The 18,451-nt window shown below is 44.0% G+C and overlaps 1 protein-coding gene across 3 annotated transcripts in view; it reads left to right on the top strand.

Moving 5' to 3' along the window:
- Positions 1 to 18,029, top strand: part of gpc5c (glypican 5c) — a 57,926-nt gene extending 39,897 nt beyond the window's left edge. For all 3 annotated transcript variants that reach the window (XM_085930980.1, XM_085930979.1, XM_085930981.1), the window contains 3 exons: positions 1,528 to 1,648; positions 7,324 to 7,462; positions 15,513 to 18,029. In XM_085930980.1, the coding sequence (XP_085787106.1) occupies positions 1,528 to 1,648; positions 7,324 to 7,462; positions 15,513 to 15,694 (442 nt within the window). In that variant the 3' untranslated portion in view covers positions 15,695 to 18,029. The remainder of the gene's footprint in view (positions 1 to 1,527; positions 1,649 to 7,323; positions 7,463 to 15,512) is intronic.
- Positions 18,030 to 18,451: the final 422 nt, after the last annotated feature.

Here is an 18,451-nt window from a genome sequence, read left to right as displayed (position 1 = left end):
CATCTTGGGTAATTGTAGTCAGAAGTGGATTGTTTTGTTGTAGGAATAACACAAATGGCAACTCTTTTTTTTTTTTTTCTCCACTGAAATTTGGGGTGATTTGAAACATGGTTGCACCCCCCCCAAGTCGCAGGCCAGTTAATATTGTCTGATTATTCCTGGAATTCTTTTCAACATTTCCACATGTCCTCTGAAAGTAACGTGTTGATTCTCCATCAGAATTTTGCGGTTTGTTTGGGCTATTCATATAACGAAACAAGTCGCAATTGTGCCCAATAACCATTGATTCAAGTTTGTATGCAGCGGGAAGGAAGGTGCTTGTTGAATTTGAAAATGTGAAACCCCGAGATAAGAACCTCACTCTATCATTTCTTTTATTCTTCACTCTAGCACTCGGCTTCGAAATGATTCCAAAAAGCGTGCGTTAATGCAACTGCGAGAACATCAACAAGAAGCCATTTGCGGCATTAATTGTCCGTCTCCACGGCATTCAGCTTCGACATGTCCCTTTGTGCGCTTTGTCATGTCCCCTACGTAATAGTGAACGTGCCCTGAAATGAAAAGTAGCAGGCCTAATTCCACGCCGGCCGGGCACATTCCTTGAATTAGCAAGTCGGAACCCCAACACATCCACCAAAACACACAAGACGTCACTTTTCAAGCGCTGCTGTTTGATTCTCGCATCAATCATTGATGTGAAATGGAGAGAGAGTCCAAATTAGGGTTGGTAACGTTACAATCCGAGTGGACGAGCGTTCGGAGGGCATCTTAAAATCTGTATTGCGCTTGATTTTAGAGGACGCCGATGGGCGGGGCCGAAACTTTTGAAATGAAAAAAAGGGACGCGTCTTTTTGTAAATCCGACCGAGTCAGGGACACAAAAATGCCTCTGATTCAAATGAGCTGTTGACCAATATTGTTGTTGACCTGTGGCTTGAGTGAGGCCATTTTGTAAATGGACACAATTGAACTAGAGGACTTGACTTTTTGTTGTTGTCGGTTGCTTTTTTGATAGGCTCTCTTCAAAGCGCTTATTCAGCAAAGACGAAGGAGCGCAGACAGACCTTATCAAGCCATTGCTTAGATCGCATGCCAGAGATTGTCAAATTCAGCACTTTCTAGATTGCTTGTGCTCATATTCACGCATACTGTACACGCACGGACGTCGTCTCCTAACCATAAACGCATCGGAAAAATGCATCCACTTTTTCATGCAATTCATTATCACTTCCAATCCTTCTCATCGACGCTTTGCCTTCAGTTGCCTCTATTGATTTCATGCCAGCCAGCGCTGTGAAATCCCCAAAGCATGAACGTTTAATATCATTGTATGAATCTTGCATTCATTTAGATAACAGTGGGGGAGTAAAATGAACAATCAATCCACAGATCAAATAGTAGCCACGACAAGGTCAAATCTGAAAATGTTACCATTGACGCGTAACATTCTGCGTGGCTAGACTGAATCTTTTCGATACCAAAACGACGACGATGATGATGATGAAACTCTTGTTACTTTTCTCACAGTTACACAGGCAGAGTGGTAGGAAATGGTCTCCAGGCGCAAAGACAAAATCCAGAGGTCAAAGTTCGCAGCCCCAACCCCTCACTCGTTGAAATGAAGGAGAGGCTTGAAAGCTTCAATCAGGTAGGATCATTTGATGCATTTTCTGATGTTGACTTTTCCTGGCGTCTCAACAGCAGTCTTAAGAGGAGTGCATTGTGAATTTTATTCCGATTTCCAAACACTTCCCAGGTGACCTAATAAGAGCTGACATTTTCTCGTCATGATCATCCTTTTTTGAACAGCACTTGAATTGCCGTCATTTGGAATTGCTCAATAATGTCGAAAAATAACTGCCATCGTGGGGACAAAAGCAATGCTATGGAATTGTTAAGCCACGTTAAATAAAGGCTGATTGAAGATGAAAGAGGGACATCGAGAAGAATGGAATGAGTGTCGAAAGAAAAAGCTGAGACGCGGAGATCAAGAGGTCACCGGTGAGCGGCAGAGAGGCAGAGATGACACAGCCGCTTCAAAGTAACTCTGTTTGTCATGTAGATGGCTTTTAGCCCTGAAAGGACTCAAGAAGAAAAGGGCCATTTCACACAATCCCCGGAGGCCATTTGACGAGACCGACCCAACGGGATTGGGTTCCCTTCTGAACGGCCTGGCCTTTTGTTGGCCCTCAAATGATAGTACAGCAGGAATTTCTGTCCAATTTCAAACTTAGGTACTTTGCCTCAATTGCCATTCTTTAGTGTAGCTTACTTTCATCGAATATGTTGCTCTGCTGTTTTTCTCCCTTAACTAGTCATTCTTTTTCTTGTACCGATGTCTCAAAATGTCAGACGCAGACAAGGTCGAGAAAAGTTTCCGAACCGCCGCGACACGGCGTTGGGTGAAACGGCTGTCAAGTAGCCAGTCGTCACCTTATCGTGCGTCGTGGTGGCTCGTGTGCCCTCCTGACATAAATCAGGAAGGGGACCAGCTTGAATCTCAAGCAGGGCTGAGCTAAATAAGAGCAACAAATCAGAAGCTGCATAATGTGGTGCCTCAGGAGCATTGAAACATTCACGTATTTAGCATGTGTCTTCAATCCTGCCTGATCCTCGGCATGTCAAAGAATTCCCAGAAAATCCCGTCTGATCTTACAAAGTTACAGGTCATTGGAAGCTCATACAATGAAATGATTGTCTTCCAAAAGCTCATACTGTCCTCTCCAACGTCAATGCAGCTTTTAAGTGGCTGCAACAATGGAATTTGGTGCAGTTGTGGGCGTGAACACACCCGACGAGCCTTTTTGGTCTGCAGCACTAAGAGGATAGTGCGGCGATGTCTCCTCGTCCACCCGTATCATTCCCTTTGACCAACACTCCTCGCATAGAAAAAAAACAAGTTAGCATTCAGGCGGGTGTGTAGCAACAAAACGCTTGTCTTGCACAACCTGCTACTGACAGCCTTGCAAGGTGCAACGCACGCACGCACGCACAGTCGTAAATCAGCTGCCTGCAACATCAAATATATATCAAAGCTCATAATACCATTCGGAACAAAAGGGAATCTCTTGACCCGCAGTAAAATGGCACATTAATGCTCCTTGTCTATTTCCGTCTGCCTTGCTGTCTGGTAATATTGCTAACGTGAACAATAAATGTCTCAAAGTGGATACTTGATTCGCCGCCATTAGTCCAGCTGTTTAGTATGGGAATTCCTTTACAATGGTCTGCTTGTTTCCACTGGAAGTATTAAAACCAGATGATATGTTGCTTTGTCAATTGTAATTCAATCAGTGACTTGGGGAGGGGGGGGGATAGACAAATCATTCTCGCACATCTATTTTCTGCTCTTTCTAACATACTGCTGCATTGGCCGTGGCGTGGCAGGAGAGTTGGAAACTGGCTAGTTATGCGTGATTGATGGGATTGATTGTTCCACTTTGGTGAAATGATTTGCTTGCAATTTTTAAACGGTGTGTGGATATTGTAGGATTAAAAAAAAAAAAAGAGATATCACAATGGCAATGAGAGTGTGCTCAGGTAAGGTTTTTAGTTTGTCTATTTTTTGTTCTTTTTTTGGAGGGGGCCATCTCTGGAACTCTTTTCCTGCTAAATCCTGCAATGCTACTTCACTGGACATACTTAAGAGAAAAAATCCTCAAGACACCATCTGTTCACCAAAACATACGTACAAGGAGTAACATCAACACACATACACACACTGGTGCACACATCAGTTTGCATTTTTTTTCGCAAGGTTGTAGACGGCTCCTCCATAAGTTGCAGTCAGCTGGTATTTGTCATTTCCATTGAACAAATTGCATCAACTTTTGGGATTTCAGAAATTTCACAAATAATAATAATAGCAACCTTCATGAATAATGAGCTGACTTTACAAATGTTCATCCTAAAACAGCAAAGAACACAAAAGTGACACTTATCCCAAAGTCCGTAACGTGATAAAGTCACGAGCCACCTTCAGCAACTCCAACGTTCTCATAACACGTCATTCATCAATTGAAAGGATCTCGTATCCGCCAAAGCCAAGCCAAAGTAAACCCACATGTGCATACTTGAAACAGATACAGTCAGCTCTGGCTGACAAGTGCGAGGCGTGTGAAGCACGGCTTATGGGTGTGATTGACTTGCGATGCTTGTTGCCACAGTTGAGGGCCAATAAAGTGCCACAAACGGTTAAGCCTGCGCTGACTTGCAGTGTGGGTGTGGAACTGTGATTTGAACATGCTCGAGGCGTGACGCCAACCTCTTGAGAAATTACTGCTTTTCTAATCATCTCAATTGTTGGAAAAATAATGAGGGATTTGTCCGTGCGAGTCGCTGGAATGGTTTTAACTTGACATGCTAGATTGCCGTTTAAAAAAAAAGAAAATCTAGAATTCGATCAAAAAGTGTGTCAACAACGACAAAAATTGAGTAAGTACAATGGCCGTGTCCAAAGAAAATGTATGGAAATAACATTTTGACAACTTTAACAGGCACCCAAAAACGTGTGTTGAGATTGTCTCGTCTGGGCCCAGTGTGGTGACGTCAGCGAACCGTGTGTGGATGCCTCAATTTTTGTGTCTATTTGGAGTTTCCTTACAGATGAGCGCAGTTAGAAATGGCCGTTGACGCCGTTGCGGGTGTGAACACAGCCGAGCGACTGACTATCTTCCCGGCCGATGGAAGAAAACAATTGGATAGAGCGAGCTACAGTTGCTGAAGTAGCTTCTTGCCGTTGTCACTTTTACATGGATCGTAAAAATTGGGTTGGATTTTCCACATCATTTGTGGTGTGTGTGAGACATTTCAGATACTTCATAAGTTGTTGGGTTCTGTTAAATTGCGCTTCTTCTCGGAAGCTTTTGGGAGCTAAAAGCACCAAATGATTTCCATGTGTGTTACTTTGAAATCAGCAATTTGGGGTGAAAAGGCAAACCAAAAACCTGGCTGTTTTTCCAAATTCCAAACAAAGTAACCCACTGCTTTGGACATGAGCCGAGCAGCAATTTCCTACCAAGCGTGGTTTCCACAGCGACGCGTCTTAATTGATTTCCTCTCTAATTATAATGCTTTTAGGACAGCTGGGCCGGCCACCATTGTGTTCAACGGACACTTAAAGGCACTGTTATTAGCCAAATACGCAAGCGCATATCAGGATGCTGTCGGGGAGCAACATTTGTTGTCGAGCTGACAGTTTAATTGTGAAAAAGAATGTAAGAAGGAAAGAAAAGTCAGCGGGTTCACCAAACAGTTTTCTTATCACACTCCATCTTCTGTTGGCTCCACAATGTCCTGATTAATGCAACCTATCAATTTTTACAAAGGTCACGGTGTCTTCTGGTTGAGCGTATCGCATCGCTGCCTCAGAGTAGGTAGAAGCAGGAAACGAGGCCGTCCGTTAAGTTCAAATGTGGACTAAATAAAAAGAATCAACTTTCCTGTCATGTGCTTTGAGTGGCACCAAGTGGCGCCGCTTCAAACTAAAAGTAACGCTAACCTCGCCAGCCAGCGTTCTCATGCTAAGCCAAGCTGTTTGTTGTCTTCCGCTTTCACATCCAACATTGGTGATCCTTTCCAACCTTGTAGAAAAAAAAGATGCCTTTGTTGTTGTGTCGGGAGAGCTTCTTGTCTGACGTGCAGTGATGAAACAGAGTGCCGGGTAGAAAGATGGGGCCGCAGGTGGTCCCATTAGTTTGTCCCCATGCCGGGAGAGGCAAAACTCGAAAGAGAAATGGAAATTGCTTAGGCTGTAATGAGTCGTGATTCATTTCATTTCGTGTGGCCCAAAAAAAAATGGGAACGACTCGCACGTGCAAACTAGGGCCGTCGTGATCAAATATTCTTGGAATCGACTATTCATCAAATAATCCGAGACAATTGTACCTGCCTTAGTGTATTAAAAAACACATTTCCCCAAATACTGTTTATGAAGCAATGATTTATGCTTGTCTGGTATCGTTTAGTGATAAAACAACAACCCGACAATAGTTAAGCAGTATCACACAGGAAGGATTCTACTTTTCCAAAGTCAAATGAGATGTTTGCAAATGTCCTATTTTGATCCAAAACAAAGGATAAATGATTGCTTTCACGAAGCAAATTCAAAGAATGATTACTTTTGAGAGCCCGAAATCAGAAGATTCGGACCTTAAGTTGAAAAGTGTCTCGAAACAAATCGATTCATGGATTAGTTTTGACACCTCTGATAGAAACCAAGCTATTTTTTCTTCCCAATTTGACAGATGCAGCTGCAGAACTTAGAATGCAATGTATCTGATCTGAATACACAAAGGCGCAATAGTGCAAGCCTTCTTTGAAATAAATCCTGCCTCTATTACCTCCCGATGCACAGACGAGTGATTGCTCAATACGTTTTTTTTGGGGGTCAAATAACTTGTTCCTCAGTTTCACACATTTTCCTATGTTTTGACGCGGTGTCAACTTGTGGTATCACACTCTTATTAACTGTTGTATTGTGTAGCCTAAATGAAATATACCCAAAACATGTCACGCCTTTGATTTGTTCATCTTGTTGTTAAACCATTCATTCCATGGTTACTTTTCAACACTGCTTCACTGCTCGTGGCACATTGTTGGCAGCTGTACTGCTCAATATTTCTCGGGCAGGGCAGGGCAGGCAGCTCTTTTCATATCTTACAGCCTGCACTGCCTGCTTAAGATTAAGCGAAATGTCTTTTTTTCCCCCTGCTTTCTCAAAATGGCGGTCTTTAAACACGCATTTCAAAGAATACATAACCACATACGTATATTGAGAAAGAAACAGCAATGGATAGATAGTAAGGCAAAAATAACGCACACGCAGTCTAACGGTCGATCCCTTATCGTGCTTGCGGTAAACAAATCGTCCAACAAACGTTCAACATCCCGTAATATTCATCAATGATAATAATTCCGTAGCTGTCATTCCCTGTAGGTGTACAAAGCAGGATGGCAGTCGATGACATTTTCCACAAAAACGAGGCTAGGTTGAACTCATTTTTGACACTATTTCGTTCCAAATGCACTACACATCTTCACCGAAATAAGGGTGCCGTCATCCAGTGGTCGATGGTGAAATGACAGCCAATGTTAAAAGTAAAATAGGGATAATAACTGTCCACCAAATGGTGCGACCCAAGGGGTTGACTGTATCATATTCACTCATAAACCTTTCCAATAAATAATGTGATGCTTATTTCATGACGCTATGCAATTCCCAGCAATAGGAAATCAATTGCTGTGGGAATCCTGGATTATTGCTCATTTTTGTGTCCAAGTGACATTGCACTTCCACTGCCTAACAAACCCTTTGTCATCCAGGAGACCCAAGAGAGATTCCCAAATCTGGGCCAGATGGAGGCCTGGGAGGAGCTGGGCAGCGGCGAGACGGAGGGCAGCGGCGCCGATTGTGATGACGAAGACGGATGTCAAGCCTCGGGAGACGGTCAAGACGCAACCTGTGAGTAACTCGCAAGCATTTGCAAGCATTTGCATGGACTTCTGTGTCAAAAACACACCCTGATGTCTCAACAAAAAGCACCTGCCTCCCAGGAGTGCCTTCACAACTTGACACAACAAGTCTTTTGGATGAACATGAAATGAGGCGTGGTGTTGTTCGGGCTTGCGTTGCCTTTCTTTTCTACCACACTAACGAGTAAGATCAGAGACGACGAGCAGAGAAGTAAATCTCATTTCAAAATCAGTGTCATCAAATTCTTGTGAATTTCCTCACCAAAGAAATGTCTTTGATGACCAAAGTGGCAATAGTTTTAGCATGTCACTTTTGAACAATCAGCGCCAGTTCCACATTGTTGCCATGTGGCTAAAACACACTGGCCTTTCTTAGAATCAATCCGAGCCACCCACCGTGTGAGATTGACGCAAAAAACCCTTTTGCCAGTAAAACATTGAGCCAACGTTTACAGGTTCTTTTATAAAATGCGATTTGGAGAAAATTTTTTTGTTGATGACTCAAAAATGAAAACTAAAAATGTAGGCTTGGTAATAGTTCACCTCAAAGTCAAGTCTTTATATATCATCAGTGTTATCCGTCTTGCAAAATCTTACAAAGGGTTTGCAAAGTTGAAGACATATTCAAACGTTCCTTCATTTAGTTTTTAGAAAAGTTTGGGGTCATTTATTTTTTGGGAGGGATTGTAGAGTCATTTTTCCTTTCCATCTGTTTGCTGTGACAAACTCTCGAGGTCCATATTGAAAGGGGGCATGTCTGCCCATTGTTCTGGCAAGAGAGACTTACTTCATTAGCAAACTAATGAACATGACTAATCTCCAGAGAGCAGACTCACTGTCTCCTTTATCACTTAGATGTGATAGAAATGCTGCAAGTCTCACTGAGAAGATGGGCAGCACATTGTTGGACCTCCTGCATTCTAAGCGTGTGGATTTGTCACATATTTGCCAGCTGCTTATGCTAGACATGCGTTGAACGTAATCAGTTGCACTTCACAGGCTAATGCTATATATATATATATATATATATATATATATATATATATATATATATATATATATATATATACACACGCTTGTGACTCAATATCTGTTTCCCTTTGAAATGAATTGATGAATAATGACGACAGAATTAAATAGATTGAAATAAATAGATAAATGATACGATGGGTATATGAAATCATTCCTTTTTCTGGACAAGTCCAATATTTGATGTGTTCAGGCTGAAATAAATGGATACAAACACATTATGACCCCAAGCAGCTCTTGTTAAGTGCAATACAAACACGAGCAAGACTAAATGCATCCCTTTGCCTCTTTGTATTCCAACAATTCTACGCCAATACAAACAGTCTCTAAAAGTTTGAAAGGCAAAATGCCATTGTTTTTACTTTCCCAATTTGCATGTACAGTCAGTCACATTGCATGATGCTTCTCCCGCCTGGAGACATGTTAGTGTACTTTATGTGGCAAGGCCTGCACATTAAGTAAGAGCTGTCACGGCCACAGCCGGGAGAATAAATCAGCGAACCCACCGTAGCTTTCCTCACCCTTGCGCTTACCATGAGCTCGTCTTCTGTAGTTCTTTGGCCTGCCTTTTCTACTCACAATTTATTTGTGTTAGCTCATTACTCATCACTGGGGTTTGGAACCCGTGCCGTCACCGGCTGACTCCTGAGCCACCGGGTCCGACTGAGCCAAACCCTTTGGGACTGCTGTGCTTAGGAGTCAGCTGGCCAGCAGATGTATTGCCTGATATGAATATGACTGTTACCATTGCCATTTCCCTTAACCTTTCATGTGGAGCTTAAGGGCCCAAGAGTTGATGCTCCGGGCTAGAGCAAGCTTCAAGAAGACAGGAAGAGGGCGAGGGTCTGGTCCGCAGGTGGATATGGGAGGGATAGTTGACTTAGGTCAGATCTCCAAATCTCCTGTTTGCACTCCCTGCTATATCTTGCCGTAATGACTCTATCTATCCAGGTTTTTGCCCGGCTAGCCACCTCCATTGTTTTTATGTCATCTTCCATCTTGCCTTGCAGTGGTTCCCCCCCCCCCTCTCTCGTCGTGGCTCGACACACTCTGCCCTGTGGTTTTATGGCAGTGAGAGAGGATTTTATCTGGAAGGGCTCCCTCGGTGCACAGTCATCAAAGCATAATGGTTCTCATTAGCCAGCATCATCATTTCCTTTCTAAGCAGTGTCAGTGAAGCCTTTATGATTGAGCCCCTGCAGCACTCCTTGGGGACTCTGCTCTGGCCTCACCAAGAATCTCAGTGGCAACAGGTAATAAAGCAAAGGAAGTGTTAAGAGTTACATTTGTGAAATTGATACCAAGGAGTCAGGATTTGGAATGCTTCTTTGGAACTTTATGGCGTAGTAACAAGAAGCGCTCAGAAGGTAGTGGGCTCATTTAGCAAGAATATTTTTGCATTACGAGAGGAAGTTTCCAAGTAGGTTACATTTGGAAGATGGTTAGCTTGCTTTCGAGACTCATAAACGCGACGTGTGTGACTTTAGTGGATTGAATTGGATTGTCTGGCTAATTCTCTGACGTTACGCCCCGATACACTTTGCCACTTGTCAGGCATAGACGAAAGTTTTCAACTGTCGACGATTTTCTCCTCCGAGACTTGACCAGATGCAGCTACTCAGTGAGGGTGCGAGTTTCCTCAACTCCTTCACTGCTAGCCCAGTTCATATCTTTGACGTCAATGGGAGTGAATGAGTAGTTCGTGCCCACACTTTGAATTGGCTGCAGGGCTTTTGGATTGAGAAAGCCGAAGCACCAGCAACCTCAGTCGGCCTCTAGAGCACAGCACAGCACAGCCCAAGCTCCACACAAGCCTTTGTTACTGTTGTAACATAATACTGAACAAATAAAAGCATAAGCAAGCAAACGACATTCCAATGATATTGGAAAAACACAGTAGAAGGATGAACCTGAACCTTGTCTCAGCCTGTTTGACTTCAATACAGACCAGGTGAGTGAGGATGAGTGAAAACGCGCTAGGACTCTTGAATTTCCCCTAAAGGTGGAATTGTCTTTGGAAGTCAACTTGTTTCTTTGCAACTCAGAATTGCCCTGAATGGATATTTGAATTCTTTTCACATTAGGACCGCATGCGTGGTTGATTCATGCAATGCGGCAGCCATGAGCCAAGTTAAGTATTGACTTGATGCATTGACTTGTATCCTGAATAGGTTTGCGTTCAAGTAATGCTGCAGTCCCTTCATGAAACGATTGAAAGGTCATTAAAGCCTTATTATTAAATCTGTAAATCATGCTGCAATTCGAGATCAACCTGGGTGGACTTTCAGGCCTGCCTGCCTACCTGCCTGCTGGGTAGGTGAGACCTGACCGGTCAACGCACGTTAGTCATTCTTTAATATTCATGTACATTCATGTAAGTGGGGTTTTTAGTCGAGTCAACAACAAGATCGGGGGATGCTTTGAGAATAATTGTCAATTGATTGTCTATGTGAAGCCCTTTGAGACTTTAGGGCTATACAAATAAACTTGACTTGACTTGACAACATGGAATCAATGTTGGGTGATAGATTCACTCCAAAGTCCTCCAAAATCTCATATGGAAGCTGCTTGGAGATTGGATTTGAAAACTCTGATATGCAAGAGATTACATCAAAGCAGGCAACTCACCCCCTCAAAATAAAACATTTATAACATCACAGCCCAACTTTCCCCCCCCCCCAACCCTTGCGATTTACAAACACTTTGAAGATGAGAACAGAAATAACTTAAATCAGTTGAATTCATCGGAGACTCGTCACACGAGGACTTCACACCATTTGCACCTTCTCACCTCAGTGCGGGAGGCTCTTGCGGTGTATTACTGAGCAGGCAGCACCCTAATGACTATCGAGACTATCGCTAAAGCAGAGGGAGTTTATAGCGGTATCCTTCACGCATGTCTGTCTGAAAGGACAAACTAGCACCTGCCAAAGCACTTAGGCATATGGTGTTTGAATGGGCAAGAGTGTGACGTGTGGATTCTTGTCATATCATTGAAGTAGGTCCTCTGGAGGGGAATGCAAAGTCTTTTTCTGTCACAGTTTGGAGGATGCAATATACTGGAAGTGTAATGTTCCAACCCATTTCTCTTGCCTTTTTACTGGTTTTCTCCATTTTAAGAATCGGTTGTATTGACTGCGGACCATGGTGGAGGCCACAGTCGTCGTTCCCCCCGGGGCCTCCTTTGCTATTTGTTTCTCTATGCGTAACTGTGTTTGCTTAAGGGAGTAAATCCTAATCCTGCCAAAGAGTCCAATGCTCGAGTATGGCACTGAGCAGATTCCGTCGCAACGACCCCTGCTCTGGAGTTGCTGTGCAGCGATGCTTGTTGCTAGGTTAGCTGCTAGCTTGGACGTGTGCCCCATCGCTGGCCCCTTTCTGCCCCTTGAGTGGCCCCGTGGGCCCACCAGTCTTATGCTGGGCTACATACCTCAAAAATGGAAAAACTAATCCTGTCCTTTTCGTCTAGCAGATAACAGACTAGTCCCCCTCGGTTTGTGTCAAACTTCCAGTCTTGCCAGTGATCAGTAAAATAGTTTCCAGTCAAATGAACAGAGCGGAAAACTACAGCACATTAACTGGCACCAATATGATTGCAAATGTGAGCAATACCTTTTGAGAAAAAAGTCTTTTTTGATGAGTAAGGAACTTTCAACCTTCACATTGATAGTCTGCCCTGTGTCCAGTGTACGTAAACCAACCGCTTCAATCAAAATGGCCTGCCTTGACATTCCGTTATAGATTGGCGAGTCTCGCCCAGAGCTCCAACTTCAAGACGCGCATCCACTTAAAAGGAGGCCAGAAACCTTACACCGCTCGGCTTTTTTTTTTTTTTTTTCTCTTTCTTTAGCCGAAACAGAGAGGCCAACATTTCAGAAAGGTCACACATTGTAACGGCTGAGCAGAAGAGATAGTCGGACACCCTGCATAAATTTAGTTCCATACCATATAAGGATTCAGTGCACAGTTGATGACATTTTCAAGTAATAGCCAAATAAAGTTGACCATATAGCGAATCTCCATCCGTACGTTTGTCTTCCAGCTCACTTTCACCAATCTGCTTTTTCAATTGGTCCGACCGTGTCAAACGTCTTTCGTCTTAATGCGACATCGCTATAAGGCAGACGCAATGACCTTGTCCAAGAGCAAGAAGCACAAACTCCTTTGCCTCTGCCGTTTACATCCGTTTCCCATCAAGCCCAGCGGAGGGAGAAGACCTTCAAGGTCAGCAGAGGGAGTGAACCGAATATGTGGAGTATGAGGGAGGTGGAGCAAAGTTATTGTCATCCAGCAACATTCCCACAGTGTGCTATCAATCAAACCTCCAAACTTTCAGGATGAAACCTGTCGCACATGCAATGAAATCCGGCTGAGTCAAATAGGTTTATGCCACCTTATCATAAATGGGCCCTCTCAAATAGGTTGTTTTTCTTTTGAGTCGAGATGTTGATGACTACAACGTCATGTGCAAGTCTGACAGATTCCTGCCCAATATGTTGGCACAAATTTCAAGAGCAGGAGTTGGAGTAAATCTGATGTCGGCTCTGCACTCTTAATACACTTGTAGTTGAAGTTCAACATCAACAAGTTTGAAGCAGATGTGAAATGGGCGATGAAGCCAAAAGAAATACCTCGGCCGATGCTGCTATATGTGTGTTTTTATGGCTGCAAGTGTTCAGCTCGGAGCAGCTGCACTCTCTAAGCTGCCGAGTAGTAACGCCATTCCTCGGCTATTGTTCAACCGAGGGAGAGCGCCGTGAGCCTTGAACAACTGCCGTAAATAGACCTACTAGCAAACACATTGGTCTCTTTGCACATTTTAGTACTTCTTCAATAGCTTAATAATACAAGGACATCAAACTCTTTGCATACTATGGAAGCATCAGATGGAGGAGAGTTTCTGGGTTATCACACAATAATTTTACCCCCCAGAAGTTCTTGGTAGACATCTTTGTGTTGTCTATCCCACTACTCACCTTTTTGGCATCCTCCTTTTTCTCCTCCCTTACACTACGCTACATCCTTCTCACTTTCTGCTTCACCTACGTAGTCATAGCAACACCTTTTTGCTCCTTCCTTCCTTCCTTCCTTCCTTCCTTCCTTCCTTCCTTCCTTCCTTCCTTCCTTCCTTCCTTCCTTCCTTCCTTCCTTCCTTCCTTCCTTCCTTCCTTCCTTCCTTCCTTCCTTCCTTCCTTCCTTCCTTCCTTCCTTCCTTCCTTCCTTCCTTCCTTCCATCTCTGGGTTACTTTTGTCATGTTTCAGTAGTGTACCAAAGCCTCCTTATTCATTGTCCCAGTCTGTGAATTGTGCGACATCTCACAAATATGCGTGCCATGGCACACCCTTGAATTGATGGATTCCATCTGCCTTGATGATGGCTATTCAACCTGCTGCTTAGAAACCAAACATACTGTTTTTCCTCTCCTAACCATCTCCATCATTGCCTGCTTTTCCATCCTTTCCCTCCCCGTATTTTCATCATTATCCTCTGAGCCAGCTCTATGAAGCATGACTCAATCTGCTAACATTGTGTCATTACGCTAACATCACATCCCATTATCCACCTGGCCTCCTTCATGTTTGTCTTTACACCTTTGCATATTTGAAGGGACTTAATTGCTCGGATACACTTCTTGATTTTACATTGCTGCAGGTGTCAACTTAATTAATCATCCATCTAGTCTAATCACTAATGACATAACAGTCCATTTTTGGGGGGAATAATTAGCTTCGCTAAAATACACGGCAGTTCACCGATTGGTCGAAAGAACAATCGACAAATTGTCGCACTTGTGATGTGTCAACGTGCCGGATCGCATCATCTCACTCTCTCTCTCTCCCTCTGGTGTGAATAGCACCAAGTACTTTGTACACTTTTCACAGCTGTTAGTAAGAATTGGTCTTGAGCGGTTTAGTTAGCATTGGCTTGCCCACTCTGAGCTAAATGATATTGCTTCCAATTTGTGTTAAAGTTCACAAAGCTTTGGTGCGGCCTGTGTTCGCAAATAATCACTTCAACCGGTTGGCAGCGTGGTTGTCTGCAAGGTAATTGCTTCTTTTGGCAGCAATTGTCTCCATAATGAGCCAGCTGGTTAACATGCCGTGATATAGCGTTTTGTGTGGTGCATGTATGACCTTCCCATGTGAGATGCAGCCCAGTTCCAGCCAACACAATCAGCGCTATCAGATTTGGAATGAAGGGTGTCTTTGTCTATTGTCAGCCGGGACAATAAAAACAACGTATGCTGGAAACAATTCACACTCTTTTGAGACGGCCTAGCCCTCATCACACATGCACAACAGAGGTGTGGAGATATGGAAAAAGACATCATTTGTCCAAATAAGGTGCGTTGCTTCTGTCTCTTCACGGTCAACTTGAAACTGCGGGCTTTGGAGATGTCACAGCTGTATTCTTGTGACGCCAGCCAGCCCGCCAGCAGTCCATTTATTCCGCAATTGCATCCATCTTGAGAGATTTGTCTGGTTGGCATTGAGTGGGATCAGCAGAAAACGTGACCTCATTTTGCACCAGTGGCAGATTACAGATCTTTTAACAGTTGACATAATGCACTGCAATCTTTCATCCAGTCATGACTTGTCCCCCCCCCCCCCCCCCTCCTCCATTTGGGATCGGCACTCCTTGATATACTTCCCTCCCTATTCATAGGCTTATGCAATGTTTGCTCAGCCTCTTTAGATGTTTGTGATGAAGCAGTCTTTTCTTGTTGACTGAAGAACCTGTTAGTCAAGTGATTGATCGTTTTTTGTTTTTTTTTCAGACCCATGCCAGCCCAGCACGAGTATTTACTTTTTGAGTTCCCCCTCGATACTGAATACCGAGGCCTCTTGTACTTTTGATGTCAAATTCATTCGACGCGATAACCAAACAACACGCTCAGTGTCTCCGCCTTAGGTATCGGTGGCTGCGATGGGCACGGTACCCAAGAATGAGGACGATATGGTCCCGAACTCTCAAATGATGAATATCTTCTGTGGTTTTGATTTGACAGTACACGCAAAAGGCTCCGGTGAAGTTGGATCCAACGGGCCTGGGTTGGACGCTTCAAAGCAGAACCCAGCCAAGCCCCCTTCGGTACGGGTGATCGGAGGCTCCCCGTCAATCTGCTGGCCGGGACCTTGCGGCCTCGCGCTGCTCCTCGCTGCACTCTGCTCACAGTGGACCCTATTCTGATGTCAGCTACAAGAAAGTGCAGAGTAACTTTTACATCCAACACACACGCACGCACACATGCACGCACACATGCACGCACGCACACACTCACACACGCGCACACACGCACACACACGCACACACACACACGCACACACACACGCACACACACACACACACACACACACACCATTTTTCGACTCCTCCATCTTGTTGGATGACAAGTGAAACCACAGCCGGCGGATTGCCCTTCCCGTGTTTGCTAAAAGCGATCCCATGCACGGACGGGCTCCAAACAAATTCCCCTCTGGGTTTTTGAGATGGACACAGCCCGGCCGGCACGGTTCACCCTTAAAGACACACCCTTGGCATTTTTAGTGAGGACTGTGTACGAAGGAGGGCTTACGCAATTGACATGCACAAACTTGTCTTTCTATCTTTCATTTTGCCATGGCAAAGCACTGCATCATCTTCCGCCCCCACAGAAAAAGTCATTTGAAAACATTTGTGAGGACTATGGAATGCATGCTAGATTGATCAATCTGTTGCAGGCGTCTGACGAGCCAGAAGAGCAAATTTGATATCCTCTAATGACTATGTATCTTGGCTGGGATTAGAATGTAAGGAGTGTGCAGGTGAGCGCCCTCGCACACATGCAACGAGGTGTTTAGACTAAGTGACTGTATATAGGCGGAGTGTTCAGCCTAAAGCTCTTAGTGCCTGATGGATGGAGCTTTATGAGCTGTTAAAATGGATTTTGCTCATCTGCTCTGAATATACAGGCATGTGAAAGGAAGGAAGGAAGGAAGGAAGGAAGGAAGGAAGGAAGGAAGGAAGGAAGGAAGGAAGGAAGGAAGGAAGGAAGGAAGGAAGGAAGGAAGGAAGGAAGGAAGGATGGAAGGAAGGAAGGAAGGAAAACTGTGTCATTTGATTTGATGAATGTTTAGCGTGCATCCTCTTTTGCGTGTAAATGCATGTTGTCAAAAAATGTTAATGCAAGCAGGATCAGTGTCAAAAAATCACTCTTGGAATGATTTACCCTCAATACTTAAAGACCCTGCAGGAATTCAAAAATGCATTGATTTTGTAGTCTTCAACTGTGGACGGAGGGAGGTACTCCGGTCAACAGCAAGCCAGCCGAAAGAAAATCGGACATGACTTCCACCTTACGCTAGTGACTGTCGTTTGCCATTATTTTTGCTTATTTATTCTTCACACTTCTCCAATGCAGCAGTTTTCATCCATGCTGGCGTTGTAGCGCAACAGCCAGTATTTTTTCTTGTTATTTTCTTCGGACAGATGTGATGTGAGTATGCACACCATTGGACGACACCGGATTCACATTGACGGACGGGTATTTCCCATCTTTCGATTAACCCTACAGTTTTAAAAAGACGGATCTGATTTTTTGTATGATGATTTGATTTTGTTAGATTCGGTTTTCTTTTCTTCGCGCTGCCACGACGCAAATCAAAATTGTGCGTTTGACATAAAAAAACAACGACAACAACTTTGTGAAGCATCCAGCCTAATAGTGTTGAAAACCATTTGTTTGGTGCAGATTCAGCACAGTGGTAGTAGCATTGTGCAAGCCTTTCTTAATGACTTCATTGTGTGTCCTGTTCTAATGCTGAAAATGTTTATCTTTCAAGCAGTCACGATAACAGAAATGCCCCCAACCCACCCTAATGCCCAAAGTTCCTCCCAAATCCAATAGTAAATCCCTATTTGTCTCGGCGCAGAAGAAACTGAACAAGCAAGCTGCTCTCCTTATACAATGACTCCAACCCAGTGCGTTGCTCTTGTTGGAAGGTGAAACGCGCGTGATGTCCACGAATGTAGATTGGGCGTGATGTCAAAGAATCTACAGCCATACAGTATTAAGGCTCGTCAGGCTTAAAAGATGCACACCGGTTGCTTTCGAGTTCAGTTCTCCCTTAACGTGGGCAAAAGGATGGATTGTCTTTTATGTCTATGCAAATCCATTCTGTAAGATGTGGTTAATGAGGCATGGAGAGCGGGTGTTCAATTTTCTTCTGTGCTAAATTCTTTCCCCATCTCCCTCTCACAGGTCACTCGCCGCCATACTATATTGTCGCATGTGTATAAATGTACATAATTAAGTCACTGAACTTGTTTTGTGTCTTATTGCATTGTTTTTCAATCTGCCATGCTCTTTTTTTTTTTTTTTGCCTTGAGGAAATATGCTCGTAGCTGGACACCAAAACAAACAAGCAGACAAGTCTGGATCTTTTACGAACACGACGAGTGGATATCTTAACTTTGTCAAACCTGCTGTGAAAAAGAGCACAGCAAACCTCAGGAGGGGAAAATAGTAAATGCTCAAAAGCCCAAGGATAAGATACAAAGGAGCAAACTCAACATGTAGCAGTGAGGAATGCACCAAACCATGCCAATGGCTGGCTGGCTGGCTGGCTGGCTGGCACCACTGCTTGATTTGCATGTCAAGGAGAAAGGACATTCTTTTTGGGGATAATGATATCAAGACTGTAGAGAGAGCGAGGACCAATGGATTGAGAGAGGAAGCCATCTTGAAACAACACGGGACATTTAACCCATTCGTTGTCTTAGTAGTACTCGACTACAGTCAGCCTTCCTGAAAAATCATTTTAGGAACCGCTACGACTACCGTTACTTCCCAAAGCTGACGAGTCGTCATTGTGTACGCAGGGCGGGCCGCGCTGTCTGACCCTCTCCATTTGCATCCGAGAGGCTTCCTTGCTAAACATATCGCGCTGTACTGGATTTGTAGCAGAA

Source organism: Syngnathus leptorhynchus, chromosome 14 (genome assembly GCF_054491065.1).
Source record: "Syngnathus leptorhynchus isolate UIUO chromosome 14, UIUO_Slep, whole genome shotgun sequence".
Lineage (NCBI taxonomy): Eukaryota > Metazoa > Chordata > Actinopteri > Syngnathiformes > Syngnathidae > Syngnathus > Syngnathus leptorhynchus.
The sequence above is the reverse complement of the archived record's forward strand: the minus strand, read 5'-3'. Positions and strand labels throughout refer to the sequence as shown.